Source organism: Lemur catta, chromosome 8 (genome assembly GCF_020740605.2).
Source record: "Lemur catta isolate mLemCat1 chromosome 8, mLemCat1.pri, whole genome shotgun sequence".
Taxonomy (NCBI): Eukaryota; Metazoa; Chordata; class Mammalia; order Primates; family Lemuridae; genus Lemur; species Lemur catta.
Genome location: NC_059135.1, coordinates 63,806,482 through 63,820,840, shown reverse-complemented (window position 1 = coordinate 63,820,840; position 14,359 = coordinate 63,806,482). Strand labels below are relative to the sequence as shown.

Sequence of the window (14,359 nt, the reverse complement as noted above, 5' to 3'; positions counted from 1 at the left end):
GCTTATAAGGAGGTAATATTGTCTTGGAGTTAAATAGTGTGGCAAATTTATTCAAAACCAACAAATACTTGTTGTTGCTTAGTATGGCTCAAGTATTGTGCTGGTCATGAAAATAAAAAGATGAGAAAACAGTTTCTGCCTTCAAGGAGCTTTCAGTTTCGTGGGACTGACACAGGTACACATGCCAAGTACTACGATACAAGTGGGTATCCTCAGGGGGCTCTGCAAAACAGAGTGTAGCCCACTGGGTCAGAGGAGGTCCCTGCAGGAGAAGGCAAGCCTTGACCAGTGTCTTGTGGGTGAGGAAGGCACAGCCAGGTTAAAGGGAACTGAAAGGATCTGAGCCGTTGGAAACCACAAGAGAGAAAGCAAAAGGGAATGATGCAACATGGTGTGCTGGGAATACCACTTGCAGTTCAGTTTGATTAAGAGGATACGCAGGAAGGCAGGGAATGGAGGGAGATGGGACTGCAGATGCAGGCATGGGCTCCAGTCACCTATGGCCTTCTCTACTATTCCAGGAATCCTGGATCTTTCTTTCTAACTGAGAAGGAACAGATTTTTAACAGTAAAGTGGCAAAGAGGGGTATATTTTACCCTAATCTCTCTGGCTACAGTAAGGGAAAAATATCTGAGAGGGCAATTAGATGGCTGCTGTAATGACCTAGATGAGAGATAATAAAGGATTCGATTAAGCCGTGGTAAGAGGAATGGAGGGGAAAGGTAGATTATAGAACTAATCAGGAAGAAACGTGGAAGGATTTGAAGGTTATTCATGTGTAAGAGATAAAGAACAGAGGGCGCTGGTGGGAGCCCAGTACTGGACTTCTGGCTGGGGTGCCTGGGTGGATACTGATTCCATAAACTGAGACAGGAACATGAGAGGAGGAGTGGATTTGATGGGAAGGGCCAAGGGGGACCAGGCTAGTTCTGGAGAGGATGACCGTAGGTGACCGAGGCCAGGCAGCCGGAGACTCAGGAGAAAAGCCAGGATGAGAGATGAACGTCTAAGAGTCATCTGAGCATAAGTAGTAGGTGAAACCTTGAGAGTGGATGGAGTCTATCAGAATCGTGAGTCAAAAATGGAACTCGGGGAAACACCAACAATTAAGAGCAGAGAGAAGAAACAAGTCTACAGTGGAAAAGGAAATAATACAAGATGGGAAGAAAATGGAGACAGGTGTAACAGAAGTGAAGGATGAGCGAGGGACCAGCTCTACCAAACACACACAGCAGACAGACACGGGATTCGAAGAGACGGGAAAGTCTACAGATGGGAGAATCTGGAGTTAAGTGTTATGGGGTGAATTGTGTCCACACCCACCCACCTCTCCACAAAGAAGCTATGTAGAGTCCAGTGGCTCAGAATGAGACCTTATTTAGAGACAGGGTCTTCAAAGTTGAAGTGAAGTCATTAGGGTGGGCTTTAATCCAGTATGACTGGTGTGCTCACAAGAAGTGGGGATTTGGACACAGAGACTGATGTGTGAAGAGAGAAGATGATGTGAAGAGACAGCCATCTACAAGCCAAGGACAGAAGCCTGGAACAGATTCTTCCCCCACAGCCCTCAGAGGGACCAACCTGCCGACACCTTGATCTTGGACTTCTGGCCTCCAGAACTCTGAGACACTAAATTTCTGTTGTTTAAGCCACTCAGTATGTGGTACTTTGTTTCAGCCACCTTAGCAAACTAATATGGTAAGTTTCCCAAGAGGAATTTCTTTTGCACACTAGGGGAAGATGTCAGATTGGAGAGAGCTGAGGGGTGCATGGGAAGCAAGGAAGTAAAGACCACACTTCTAAACAGTTTACAGGAGAAGGATCTTGATAAGAACAGAGTGCTTAGTTTAGTTTCAAAATTGCAAAGACTTGAATGATTACAAACACAAATGGCTACCTTTTTCTAGAACATTTTTGGCATAAAGTAGTTCATAGTTTTGTTCATTGAATTCTGTGTTTTTAAAAATGTCTATCATACTCATGTTCACAAGTTTTGTTTCTGGTATTATTTGATACATTTTCTTTCATTTCCTCCCCAATTAGTCTTGCTAGATATCTGTTATTTTATTAATTGAAAATATAAGTTTTTGGCTTTGTTGAAAAAATAAAAGCAAAAGAGAGAGATTGGCATTATAGGAGAGACAGGCAATCACTGGCAGAGCAAGGTCCCAATGGGACGTGATCTCAAGGACAGCTCTGAAACCCTTGCCCTTGAGACTTTAAGGAAGGAGAGAGGTAAGCCTGGATGTGGGTGTGAGTCTCCTTGTTCAGAGGAAGTTGACGGCATTTCTACCTGGTGATCTCACTTTTATTCATCAGGTGGGAAGCGAAGTCATCTTGGAGTCAGAGAGGGTGGTTAGGTAGGGGGCTGAGTGGGCTGGTGAAAACTGAGAACTGCTGCCGGGGAAGGGTGAGGAGGTAGAGTGAGGACCAGCAGCGTGGAGGGTCTGGTCAAGCTGTAGACATTCGATCTGTGGTGGTGTCAACCTCTGGCTGCCTGGATGCAACAGGTGTGGGGAAGGTGGATTGCTGTAGGATGAATCCGGGTTCAGCGTTCCGCCAGGCAGGTGTGGCCAAAGATGTCATAACATAGGATGTCACTATAGAAATGGTTTTAGTGCTCAAAAATGGAGACCAGATTTGGTAGGGACAAGAAACAGGTAAAAGAGGACCAATAAACACATGGAAAGATCCCTTTGTATTTCAGATCAGGTCTCACGGGAGTTACAGTGCGTGTGGCCCTGAAATGGAAAGTGTGGCCTTCTGGAGAATGACAGCACAAGGTACAGCAATGGGGAAAAGTGGCTGAAGTGGGGCGGACATAAAGGCCACAGGAGTGGAGCTCCAGGCACTGCTGGGAAGGAAAGGCACCACACTCCTCAAGGGACGCGACCCAACGACAGGAGGCTTATTGAGGATGGCGATAGGGTGGGTTAGAAGAGGGCTGACGCATCAAAGGCAGAGCAGATTGTGCAGTGGTTTACAAATCAGACCACTCCTTGCTACTGGGTCTGCTTCCATTGATATTGAAACATCTAATGACCAGGGAGAGGTGAATTTTTAAGTCCTACTTGCAGATCCAAAGAAATAAATTTTAAAGCACGGAATGAGGGCATTTTGTTCTTGATGGAAGAGCCATCCATCATGTATTACATTTATAACCACATTACATAAAAGACTACTGATAAAAATTTTAGACAAACAACATACCAGAAACTCCTGGTGGTGTCTTAATGAATTTTCCATTAAAATGACCAATAACGGCTTCGCATTTTTCTGTTGATTCCATCCTATTTATATATAAAAATAGAACATATAAATATTTAGAGGTCTCTTCGCTTTCATTTTGTTCTGTGCACGTGCAAATATTCTTATAGGTTTTCGGATATAAATGAAACCTAACAAAAATGTGAATATTGTAAAGAAGAAGAGGGCTTATTCTTTATCTACCTGTTGCTTTTGTACTTCTATAGTAAAATAACTGAAGAGCAAAGTACATTGTGAATCCTAAAAGAAAGGATAAATTACATCCAGAGTGTTTAATACCAAGTATATTACATGTATAATTTGATTTTAATTGTTGGAAAATTGAAAATCAATACACAACAGCTTTTGTTAGTCATGATATTGAATTAAAAGCAAAAACAACGGTTTAAAATACTAGTGTATCTGCTACTTGCTAGAATATTGGTCATTTTAAAGACGGTCTTTCACAAATTCACAAAATGACAGACTAAAAAGTCATGATAACAGCTAGCACATTAGAGGGTGTGCCTTGTATGTTTTTCACATTCAAGTTTAAAATTTAATTAGTGAAGTCTATTATGTATCTTCCTTGTCATCTTTGCTTGGAGGAGTAATTAAAAGCTGGAGCTTAACTTTACAACTCGTTCTATATCTACAGGTGGCTAAAAAGGTTTGAGAAACATTTCTGGAAACTTAAATTACTTTGACTTATTTTTCTTTAATGGAAGAAACACTGGATAATTTACTCAAAACGTGCTACCTTCCTCAACTACCCAGAGAGTTATACCTCAGTTTTAACAGATAGTGATAGTTTACAAAAAAATAGGATTTAACTGGTTCACAGAAATCCTCCTCCTTGATCTGTTTTCAGAAGAACACCAGCAGAGGTGACAAGATGGTGCTCAGTCATTCAGTGTCTCACCTGGATCACTTTAACCAAGTGAAGTGTACACTGCAGATACTGGCCTTGGTGACTTACCACCTGTAGGATATTTCAGTTTTATTATAAACTTATATGGCCTAACAGAAAGAGCAATGGACTAAAAGGCAGAGGAAACATATACTAGCCTTTGCCTCATTGTCCCTTTTGTGCCTCAATTTCCTCATACATAAAATAATATAATAATAGTGCTCTTCTGACACAGATCTTTGCTTAGAGGTGATTGTCATTTGTATATGAAAGTAAAATGTCAGCAATTTTTCCTCCAAAATCAGTCAGTACTTTAAAACATGTAAACATTATCTGTTACTACACAGTATTAACAGGTTTCTAAATAATGCATCATGTAAAAATCACCTTTTATACATGGGCTTTTGGATTAGAATTTCACTAAAAAAAGAAAAAAAATCAAAGGTCTTTCTGCTTAATATTTTTCCTTTGGAAACCAAGTTAACCACTATACTAAAGTTTCCTTTCTGGGGAGAAAGGGATAAATATTAGATGGAAGGCATGAGGGCACTTTAGTTATATCTAAAAGATTTCTTTAAAAAAATCTCAAACAAAAATTATAAAATGTTGATATTTGTTAAATTTGTGTGGTGTTAGGTGTCATATTCTCTTTTGAATTTTTGAAATATTTCATTTAAAAAACCTAATTAATTTTATTGAAAACAAATCAAATTTCCATCTAATGAGGAAAAAAATACTGATTTATCTATGGAGTTTAGGAGATGAATTGTTATTTTTAAGAAGTTATAAGCATCTTGATCTAATTAATCAAAATACTAAGGACACATACTTTTAGAACTACTGCTCATGTGACAGTTCAGTGGCATGAGCCACCAAATATTTAGTGTGTTCAGGTTCAAGAATCCTAATGAACTTGCAAAAGATTTGGAAAAATGCAGACCAATATTTACATGTAACTTAAGTTCAAGGTGTCACTGGCTCCCATAACCCTTGCTTAAATACTCTTTTTGGTCATTTTTAATTTTCTAAGATAACTAAGCAGAGCTATTGTTGACATAGTAAACACAGGGCAAGATGCTTACCTAGCAAAGCCAACACCACGACTTGTACCATTGGAATCACGTAGTATCCTTGTAGAAATAACTTGTCCAAATGGTTTGAGCATATTTTCAAGTTCTTGCTCATCCATGGACAGTGGCAAATTAGAAATATACAGGTTGGTAGGATCTTGTTCCTGTTGCTAAAACAGAAGAGAGTACTGTCCATTAATTTCCAAAAGAAAGTGAAATATTTATGCTAACACACCTATTTTTATTTAGCCATTCTCTTTGCTCAAGACCTTTTAAAATACTATCCAGTGAGACCACAGGAACTACAGGACACACAAGTCACCTTGGACACTTGAAAAGGGTGTCTGAAGCTTGGACGATCTGTGCAGGTCAGACATGACCCTATTGAGCCAACCGTAGCAGATTTGGAAACAACACTGTTGGCAGGCACTACGGCATTAGAGAGGATGCCCTCATGGAACCACAACTCTCAGCTGTTTGCAGTGTCTCCAAAAATAACCAATTTCTCCTCCACTGCTATTTTTAGGAGTCCATTTCAGGCACAATATTACGCAGGAAGCTATTATTGCTAATAATTCAGTTTAGAGATATGTGAAAAATTCTGGACCAACTCATCTAGAGTCCAGTAGGGGCTGTGCCCAAACTCCCCTCCTCTGCTCTGTGGCAGAATTCATACAATTAACACTTTTAGATTGTGATCGCCAATGGAAAAGAGAGAACTCCTAAATTATCCCAAACAAAAAAATCTCAAAGCCATATAAATGGTCAAATCTGAGCAAAGTTTAGAATTTTGGAAAAGCTGAACTCAAGAGTAGGTGGGGGAGGGTGGGTTTGTGACATTCTTGCCACACAGAGAGTGATCCAGGGGCCAGCAGTAAGGAAATTACATGGGAGCTTATTAAACATGCAGACTCTCAGGCCTCACTTCAGACCTACTGAATCAAAAGTTACATTTTAACAAGGTCCCACAGGGGATTCCCAAGCATAGGAGAGTTTGAGAAGCAATGCTCTTAGATCATTTCCCACCCACTCACCCTTTGCTGAAGTAAACCAAAGATACACAAGTGATTTTTCTGAGAAGCAGTAACTGAGATGAATATTTACAAGGAGGATCCCTTCCAATCATCAGGGGAAAAAAGCTTATCTGACAACTGGAATATTTTCTGACCATGTCAAAATTCACCTCTGCAATTTGTGGGATTAGCACAGCCTTATGAATTTATAATCAGCCTTTCCCTTGATCCTATTAACTAATTGTATATTTACATATTTAAGCACATGAGAGCTTATGATTTTTCTCTAATAAGCACGATTAGTAAAGTCATCAACTGATGTTTTAGCCTTAGGAAACAGAATAGCACATGCGTTATAACTTTCTGGATTTCTGAAATGCACGGTAGTTTAAAAAATATATGTGAAGCATTATGCATGTTTGAATTTGTACCAAGCTTCTACTTTCAAGTGTATTCTAGCATTCCTTAGGCCTGAAATGAAACTTTCTCTTTTATATAATCTGCAGGTAAAAGTAAATACCGACCTTTCTTGCAATACATATCTGGTAAGATTTAAAATGTCAGCATAGCATCCGAGGGAATGGCATTCCTAGGACTGAATGGGCAGGACGGCACTTGTGGGGATTTTAAGAATCCAAGGGATGCCTAGGGACAGCTTTCCTAGGGAATGCCCTGGTATTCCCAAGAATTAAAGTTTTCAGAGACTGAGCAACTATAGGCAAAAGGTACTATCTCTACAGTCTCCTGGTCCTGACCCCGAGCAAAGCAGCACGTAGCCAGGCCAGTCCCACAGGGACAGAGCAGTGGCTCCCAGCCTCTCAGGGTGTGTTGTGTGGGTGGGGCCAAGAAAAAATTAAAATTTTTCAAATGCTCAATAGCAAGCTGAACCGACCCTCATCAACCCTTTACAGGCTAAACAAAATGGCAACTCATTTAGCTGAAATTAGGAAAATTCAGTGTGGTACCACTGATAATCTTATGCTGAGCAAAACCTTCTATTGACAATTATACAAAGTACATCTTTAACGTTTAAAAATTAGAAAGTGGTTTATTTAATGAACATAGAATAATAATAGATACAATGTTTCAGAACACAGGGAAAAACAATAAAAACGGCCTTAGGTATTAAAGTTTTCCAATTCTTCTGAGGTGGAATAAGAGGTAAGGTCTTATACCCTGATTTCCACATCACTCAACGCCTTTGCCAGCTTCGCTCGACTGGTCACACAGCTGCCTGCTCAGCCATCTCACTTTGGTCCCAACCTCCCACGTCTCTGAAGCTTTCCTAAAGCGCAAGGATGTGTTCGTTACTGTGCGAGTCTGGCCTGAACCAGCCAACGCACAGTCCTTTCTTCCTAAAGGTGGGCCCTGAGGCCTGCTACAGGTAAAGGCTATTTCCAGTGCCTCTCGTACACGCCAGACTTGAGATAAAATAACGCTGACTCTAGTCCTGCCTCCTGATAGCTTATAATAAAGTAGGAGAGACAGAAACATGCAATGCATGCTGTAACAGAGATGTGTGCAAATCACAGTAGGAGGACAGGGAGGGGAGCCTGTGTTTGGAGGACTAGGGAATACTCTGCTCAGAGAATATGACATTGAGCAGGGACTGAAACCAGGCTGAAAGACTGAGAGGTTAGATTTTGTCAGTCCTTGCTGCTTAAACTTTCCTTCTGAAGCAGTGCTAAAAGCAAGGAGAATGACTGTGTACCCTGAAGAGTATGTAGGTGAAAGGCAAAGTAGCCTTCCCAGAGCTGCAAAATTTCTTTGAAGTCTTCTTGTGCTTTATCTTAAAAAAAAAAAAAAAAAGTAAATTTTGCAATCTACTTCGTATCTGAGTTTAATAGAGAAACAATGTTTCTGACCTAATTCCTTCCAGTAACATTGATACTCCAGGAAGATAAGCCACCTTTATCTTGTGATTTCACATTTGGTCATGTGCTGCATAATGCGTTTTGGTCAACAGCCGATGGCAAAATTTCCTATCGCCTAGAGATGTCTTGATGACCCTGACCCTGTGTAGCCCTAGACTAGTGTATATGTTTGTGTCTTAGTTTTTAACAAAAAAAGCTTAATAAGTAGATAGATAAATAAATAAATAATTGTTATTACAAAAGAGTAAAAAAATTAAAAAACTTAAAAAGTTTCTAAGGCAAAACATTACAATAACTAAGGTCAATTTATTATTGAAGAAAAACAACTTCTGTAAATTTAGTGTAGCTTAAGAGCAGTGTTTATCAAGTCTACAATAGTGTACAGCAATGCCCTAGGCCTTCCTATTCACTCACCACTCACTGACTTGCTCAGAACAACTTCCAGTCCTGCAAGCTCCATTCATGGTAAGTGTCCTATATAGGTGCAACATATTAAATCTTTTATGCTGTATTTTTACTATACCTTTCCTGTATTTAGATACACAAATACCATTGTTATAAAGTTGCCTGCAGTACTCAGTACAGTAACATGCTGTATAGGTCTGTAGCCTAGGAGCAACAGGCCATATCACACAGCCCAGGTGTACAGTAGGCTATATGCCATGTAGGTTTGTGTAAGTACACTCTGATGTTCATACAACATCACCTAATGGGACATTTCTGAGAATGCATCCCAGCCATTAAGTGATGCATGACTATACTTAAGTAGGTAGGAAGTAGGACAAAGGAGGAACTGCAGTTTGAAAGCCATACCTTGAAAAATAGGCAGGTTTTGGAGGCATGGAAGCAGATGAGTGATATGACCAAATCTATCTTAGGAAGATTTCTGAATCATGCTTAGATTCACAATAGAGTGGGGAACCCCCTAATTACAGGGCATTAGAACACTCTTTGGACAAAGATATGGCATAAAGAAATGTTACATAAAAACCATATCTAAATATTATAGATTTTCTTTTAAAATTACAATTATGAAGATCTAAATGACTAATATTTAAGAATGCTCATATTACAATTTGTTATATATATATGAAGATTTTTAGAAGTGAGTTGACAATATCAGTACTAAGTACTTCTAAACGTGTTTTAGTTGCTTCTATTATTAAAATATTACACATGCTTTAAAGTCTGTTTTTTTTTTTGAGGCAGGGTCTCATTCGGTCATCCAGTTTGGAGTGCAGTGGCCTGACCATAGCTCACTGTAACCTTGAACTCCTGAGCTCAAGTGATCCTCCCTGCCTTAGCCTCCCAGGTAGCTGGGACTACAGGCATGCACCATCATGCCTGGCTAATTTTTAAATTTTTTGTAGAGACAGGGTCTTGCTATGTTGCCCAGGCTGGTCTCAAAGTCCTGGCCTCAAGTGATCATCCAGCCTTAGCCTCCCAAAGTGAGGCCAAGTGGATCACACGCATGAGCCACTGTGCCTAGCCACACTATAAAATCTTGATTCAACTTGAAAGTTTACCAATGAAGAAATAATATAAAAAAGTACTAAAAATCAGAATCTAGAAAGAAATTGGGCTCTTAACCCATTCTTTGACATAGTGATACAAAGTAGACCAAATACAGGTAAATATTTCCAATGATGTTAATATGTTTTCAACATAAACAACCCTGTCATTTAGAAACCTAATTTCATTGGCATGACCTTTAGAACTAATGTTATTTATCTTTCTTTTCAAATGATCAACTGTCCTGCAAACATTACCCACAACATTGCATTAATACTAAAACTAAAAAACAAAATACAAAAGAATGGGAAAAAACTCCAAGCTGGTAGCATGGATCACAAAATAGCTAATCCCCAAAGTATCCACGCATTCTTATTACCATACATTCATCGTGAATGGAACATATGATACTTGCAGTGCTTGGTCGTGGTTTTTGAGTGAGGATAATTTAGTTTCTTTAAAATTAGTGACAACCATAACTCTGTTTTTATTACCTACAGTGCTATGTCCGAAAAAACAATTATTCTGTCAATTATAGGTGACCAAACATAAAAGTGGGGCCAACAGGCCTCCCTATGTCCCTAGGCATGGAAGGGCTCAGGGCTTCTCTAACAAGTAGAAAACTAGGTCCTACAGTGACCGTGAGAGGGATAAACGGCTACTAATGTTCACTTGAGTAGAAAAGCGGGGCTTGGAGGTCCCGCATGGTGTGAAGCACTCAGTCATCATCTGAAAGAAATTAACAAAAACCTCCCCGTGCATGTGGAATGGTACCTAAAATGCAAGAAAGGGACTTGGCAGGGAGAACAGACATCTGTTTTCTCTTGTACTGAAGAGGTTCACCAACCAGCAGATAGATAGCCGCTCACGGGCATACGACTGCAAACTGCTCAGAGCATGATGGACCTCTGCGAGGAGAGGGGGATTACATCCCTGCTCGTCTGACTGCTTATTTATTGAAAAAAATGTGCAGCCAAACAACAAACGATGATGTGCTGACCCCCAGCAGGCCTTAGGAGGTACCAAAAGGCCCACACAAGTCACTGTTAACAGATATTACCAATGTCAACTAGAGTTTTACATCTTTTCAGCTCTTATCTGAGTCTCTTCTGCTCTTTATAGAATCTGAGTCTTTTGTATGAAAATGCATGCATTTGAAACATTTGCCAAGTTTAACATAAACAGAGTTTTCCAAAAGGCCCAAGGTCATTACTATTTGATAAGTTTCATCAGGGTACTTGATGGATATAATTTTAAAATGTCCCTTTCTTAATTCTCAATATTTGTCCAGGCTCAAAAGAAAGTTTTTCTCTTGCTTAATTAATTTCTTTGATCATCATCAAAACAAACAATACCTACCTTATGGCAGGTACCAAGCAAGGCACTGAAAATTAAACACGAGTAAGAAATAATCGCTGTTCTCTAATGCTCTCAATTTACAGTTGTGTGACTTAGTTATGAAAATTTCTGGGGTTATTTATCAACTCAGACAGCCAATGTGTCAAACAATATTATATTTCTACACCACCCTCCCCTAATTAAATGTACCTTAATTTTTTCTGATTATATAAGGAAGCCTTTGATATGTGGAAGTGTGAGTTTTTGACACATTATTGTATCTAGATTAATTCACTAGAGTAAAATGGACAGCAATGGGTCCCCTCCTTATCACCCAACTATGAGAGCTGGACTTAAACTCCCTTTAAAAATCATCTCCCCAAAAGATGTGTGCCAAGTGCTCCTTTATCCAGACAGCATAAAGGGGCTACGTTCAAGCGCAGATATTCAAATCCATGGTTCTATCGTATAGGACAACAGACCCGAGGGCATATAAAATACATTTTGTAACTTTAGTGATATAATAAAAAAGAAATGAAGTCCAGCAAACTCAAGTCATGCTACAGGAATGTAAAGAAATCATAACATGGAGAATGCTGGCACATGCCAGCATCTCTGAATCTGCATGCTGGTCCTCCCCACAGAAGACGGAGGAAGGCATGGTTTCTCATAGCCAATTTACAGTATCAAGCCTCCTGGGGAGGTCTTTGACCGGTGCTTATTATCAACCCAAGGGAAAGCTCGCATTGAAGGGCACTGTTGACACGACATGCCAGTCTAGACCCAGTCCATTGTTGATGAAATGTATTGTAAAGACTTCTTCAAAACAGTGGATATTTAAAGTACTGTGTTGCTTAATATCACAGGTCTTGGAAACAATGCCTAGGGAAGTACTCAAGAGCCACTCTAAATAAAGCCTCTATATTTTTAACAGACTGATAAAACAGACCTCTTTCTAATTCTATTTTAGCTGAGACTATAAAACACTGGGCATCAGAAGCCCCCACATTCCAGAGTGAGAAACTAGACCACCTAAAGAGAGCCTGCAAGGGGCTGGCTGAGAATGGGTCTGGGACGCTTAGCTGAGCATCCACCTCCTGTCCGTCTATAAGAGATTGGAGAGACTGAGAATGAAATTTACATGCAGATAAATGTTGATGTACTCTGAGTCTCACCACGTGGACTGCTTTACTATCTGGTAGTCAAGCAAGAGGGGCTTCAATAGACCACTCAGGGAGCTTGATCTGTGTCCCATGGAGCTTGGTGGAAATAACAGATTGACATCTGACTTAAAAGCGGAGGAATCTAAAAGGAGAAAGGCTGGTGGAAGGGCCTACAAGTGTGGCTGGGAAGTAACTACGGTCCTACCGATACCTGGCAAAGGTAGATCAGAAGTGGGCAGAGTCGGCCCAGGATTGTGTTAGGTCCTCCCAAGAAGGTTGCCTTGAGGGGCAAGAGGCCCCCACAGAAAGGGGCTGAAAACAGACTGTTAATTAGATTATCAGGAGCTGAGGATGTCAGCCGTATATTCTCTAGGTCCAGGGAACTACAGGTGAAAGATCAATTTGGGGGTGGGTGGAGTGAGGTTGGCTAGAGATCTCAGAAAACCAAAGTATTCCACGAAAGAAAGCATAAAGAGTGCTGCCTGGCCAGAGAAATCACCAGATCACATCATGGGCAGGTCATCCTTCACCACTGCACCAAGGCTGGAGAGGTTAGAAACCACAGCTAGTGAGCTGACCGAAGACTGGGACAAACACAAGCTTCCAAAATAGGAAAGAAACGAATCACGTTCCCATCCCACGATGAGCTTCCTACTTGGGGCAGACCCAGCAGGGGAAGACGCAAGCTTCATTTGAAGATTCATTACACAATACTTAAAATTTTTTTCAAATAAACAGGATTGGACATTTAAATTACAGGCATCACATACTTAACATCATAATCTGTTCCTCAGAATCAAATATTCAGCATTAAAATGTTAACCGGGAGCCTATTTCACATAACTTTGAATTGAAAAAAGGTACAACATATTACACATCAGTCACAACCCCCAACTAATTCCTAAATTGTAACTAAATATTTATTTTCCTATAATTCCCTAAAATGTAACTAAGTACATTAGTTAATATCGCTGTGTGTCTGTGTGTGTTTGAGTACATGCACATAAGAAATGGTTCTATTGGGATTGAAATCTTTAAAATACTGCTTCCTGATCAACAAATAATCAGTATGGTTGTCAGCAAACAATTGCTTGGCAGGCTGTGATCTCTCTCGGCACGGGCAACGTCCAAGACCCACAACCCTTTTGTTGACTGTCAGTAGCTTTGAAAACCTCTACATGAGATCCTGACATTATACAAACTGTATTTGGAGTGTAACTTGAGACTTCCCCCATACGATGTCTTGTTTAAAATATTGTATTGAGGTCGGACAACGTAAATACAGACAGAAATGGCTGAGAATGTATTGAAAGATACATGTTTCCTGGAGTTTGGTGATGAAAAATCAAGAGGCATTCTACCAAAACAATCAACAAGAAAGGCAGGAAACGAAAGACACAACTGAAGGGACTTTTTGAAATAATGACAGTGGGTAGAAAAGTCATGAGACCTGCCCAGGATTTTCTCCAAAAGCAGGAGCTTCAGGGAGTGAGTTAGAATGGACAGAGGGGAGGAAAGAAGAGAGTTGTTTTCTGAGTGTGCCCGGAGAGTCCTGCTTTATAAAATGTCTGGTTATCCACTGCTTATAGAGGCAGTTTAAACATTCTGCAAATCATTATGCAATGTAGGTATCACATATTCACAACATATTTAAAACCTCATAATCATTGTTTTTCAACAATGTCACAAGGAATGCTCTATACGACGGACAATTGGAAGATCGTGGTGCTTAATATTTACAGTTTTATTTTAACTTGTTATTCTAGAGTTTAAGAAAATACAAAGTAAGTCCAATTCACTGTAAACTTTAAAAATATTAAATGGCAAGGACTAATTTAGAAGAGTGATCCCTTTTATTAATTCCTGAAATCTTTATTTACGATGATTCTTTCATCGAAAGTAAATCTCTGTCCTGGTAGCTGCATACGTGTTCTTCAGCAAGCGTAAGATCCTAGCAGGTAACTTATCTCTTTACCAGAGTCCTTTAACTTCCACGAACCTTCTTTTCCTTATGTGCTTGTGAATGCTTCTTGGGGAAGGATCATGTGGAGAATAGTATAAAATTATTTTCCCCTGTACTTCATGAAACCAGTTAATATAAAAGTATTACTCTTTTGAAAAGAATATTCAAAATATCAAACTGTCGAGTTTCAGGCTTGAAAATATTTTCCGTAGCAACTGAAGGACCACCAATGGGGAAAAAAAAACCCTACACAAGTACATGAATATCTT

General features: G+C 39.8%; 1 protein-coding gene across 9 annotated transcripts in view; it reads right to left on the bottom strand.

Annotated features, from left to right (window-relative positions):
* Window positions 1–14,359, bottom strand: part of RBMS1 (RNA binding motif single stranded interacting protein 1) — a 210,886-nt gene that overhangs the window by 23,832 nt on the left and 172,695 nt on the right. For all 9 annotated transcript variants that reach the window (XM_045559528.1, XM_045559534.1, XM_045559532.1 and 6 more), the window contains exons 5-6: window positions 5,240–5,397; window positions 3,212–3,291 (exon numbers count right to left, since the gene is read on the bottom strand). In XM_045559528.1, the coding sequence (XP_045415484.1) occupies window positions 3,212–3,291; window positions 5,240–5,397 (238 nt within the window). The remainder of the gene's footprint in view (window positions 1–3,211; window positions 3,292–5,239; window positions 5,398–14,359) is intronic.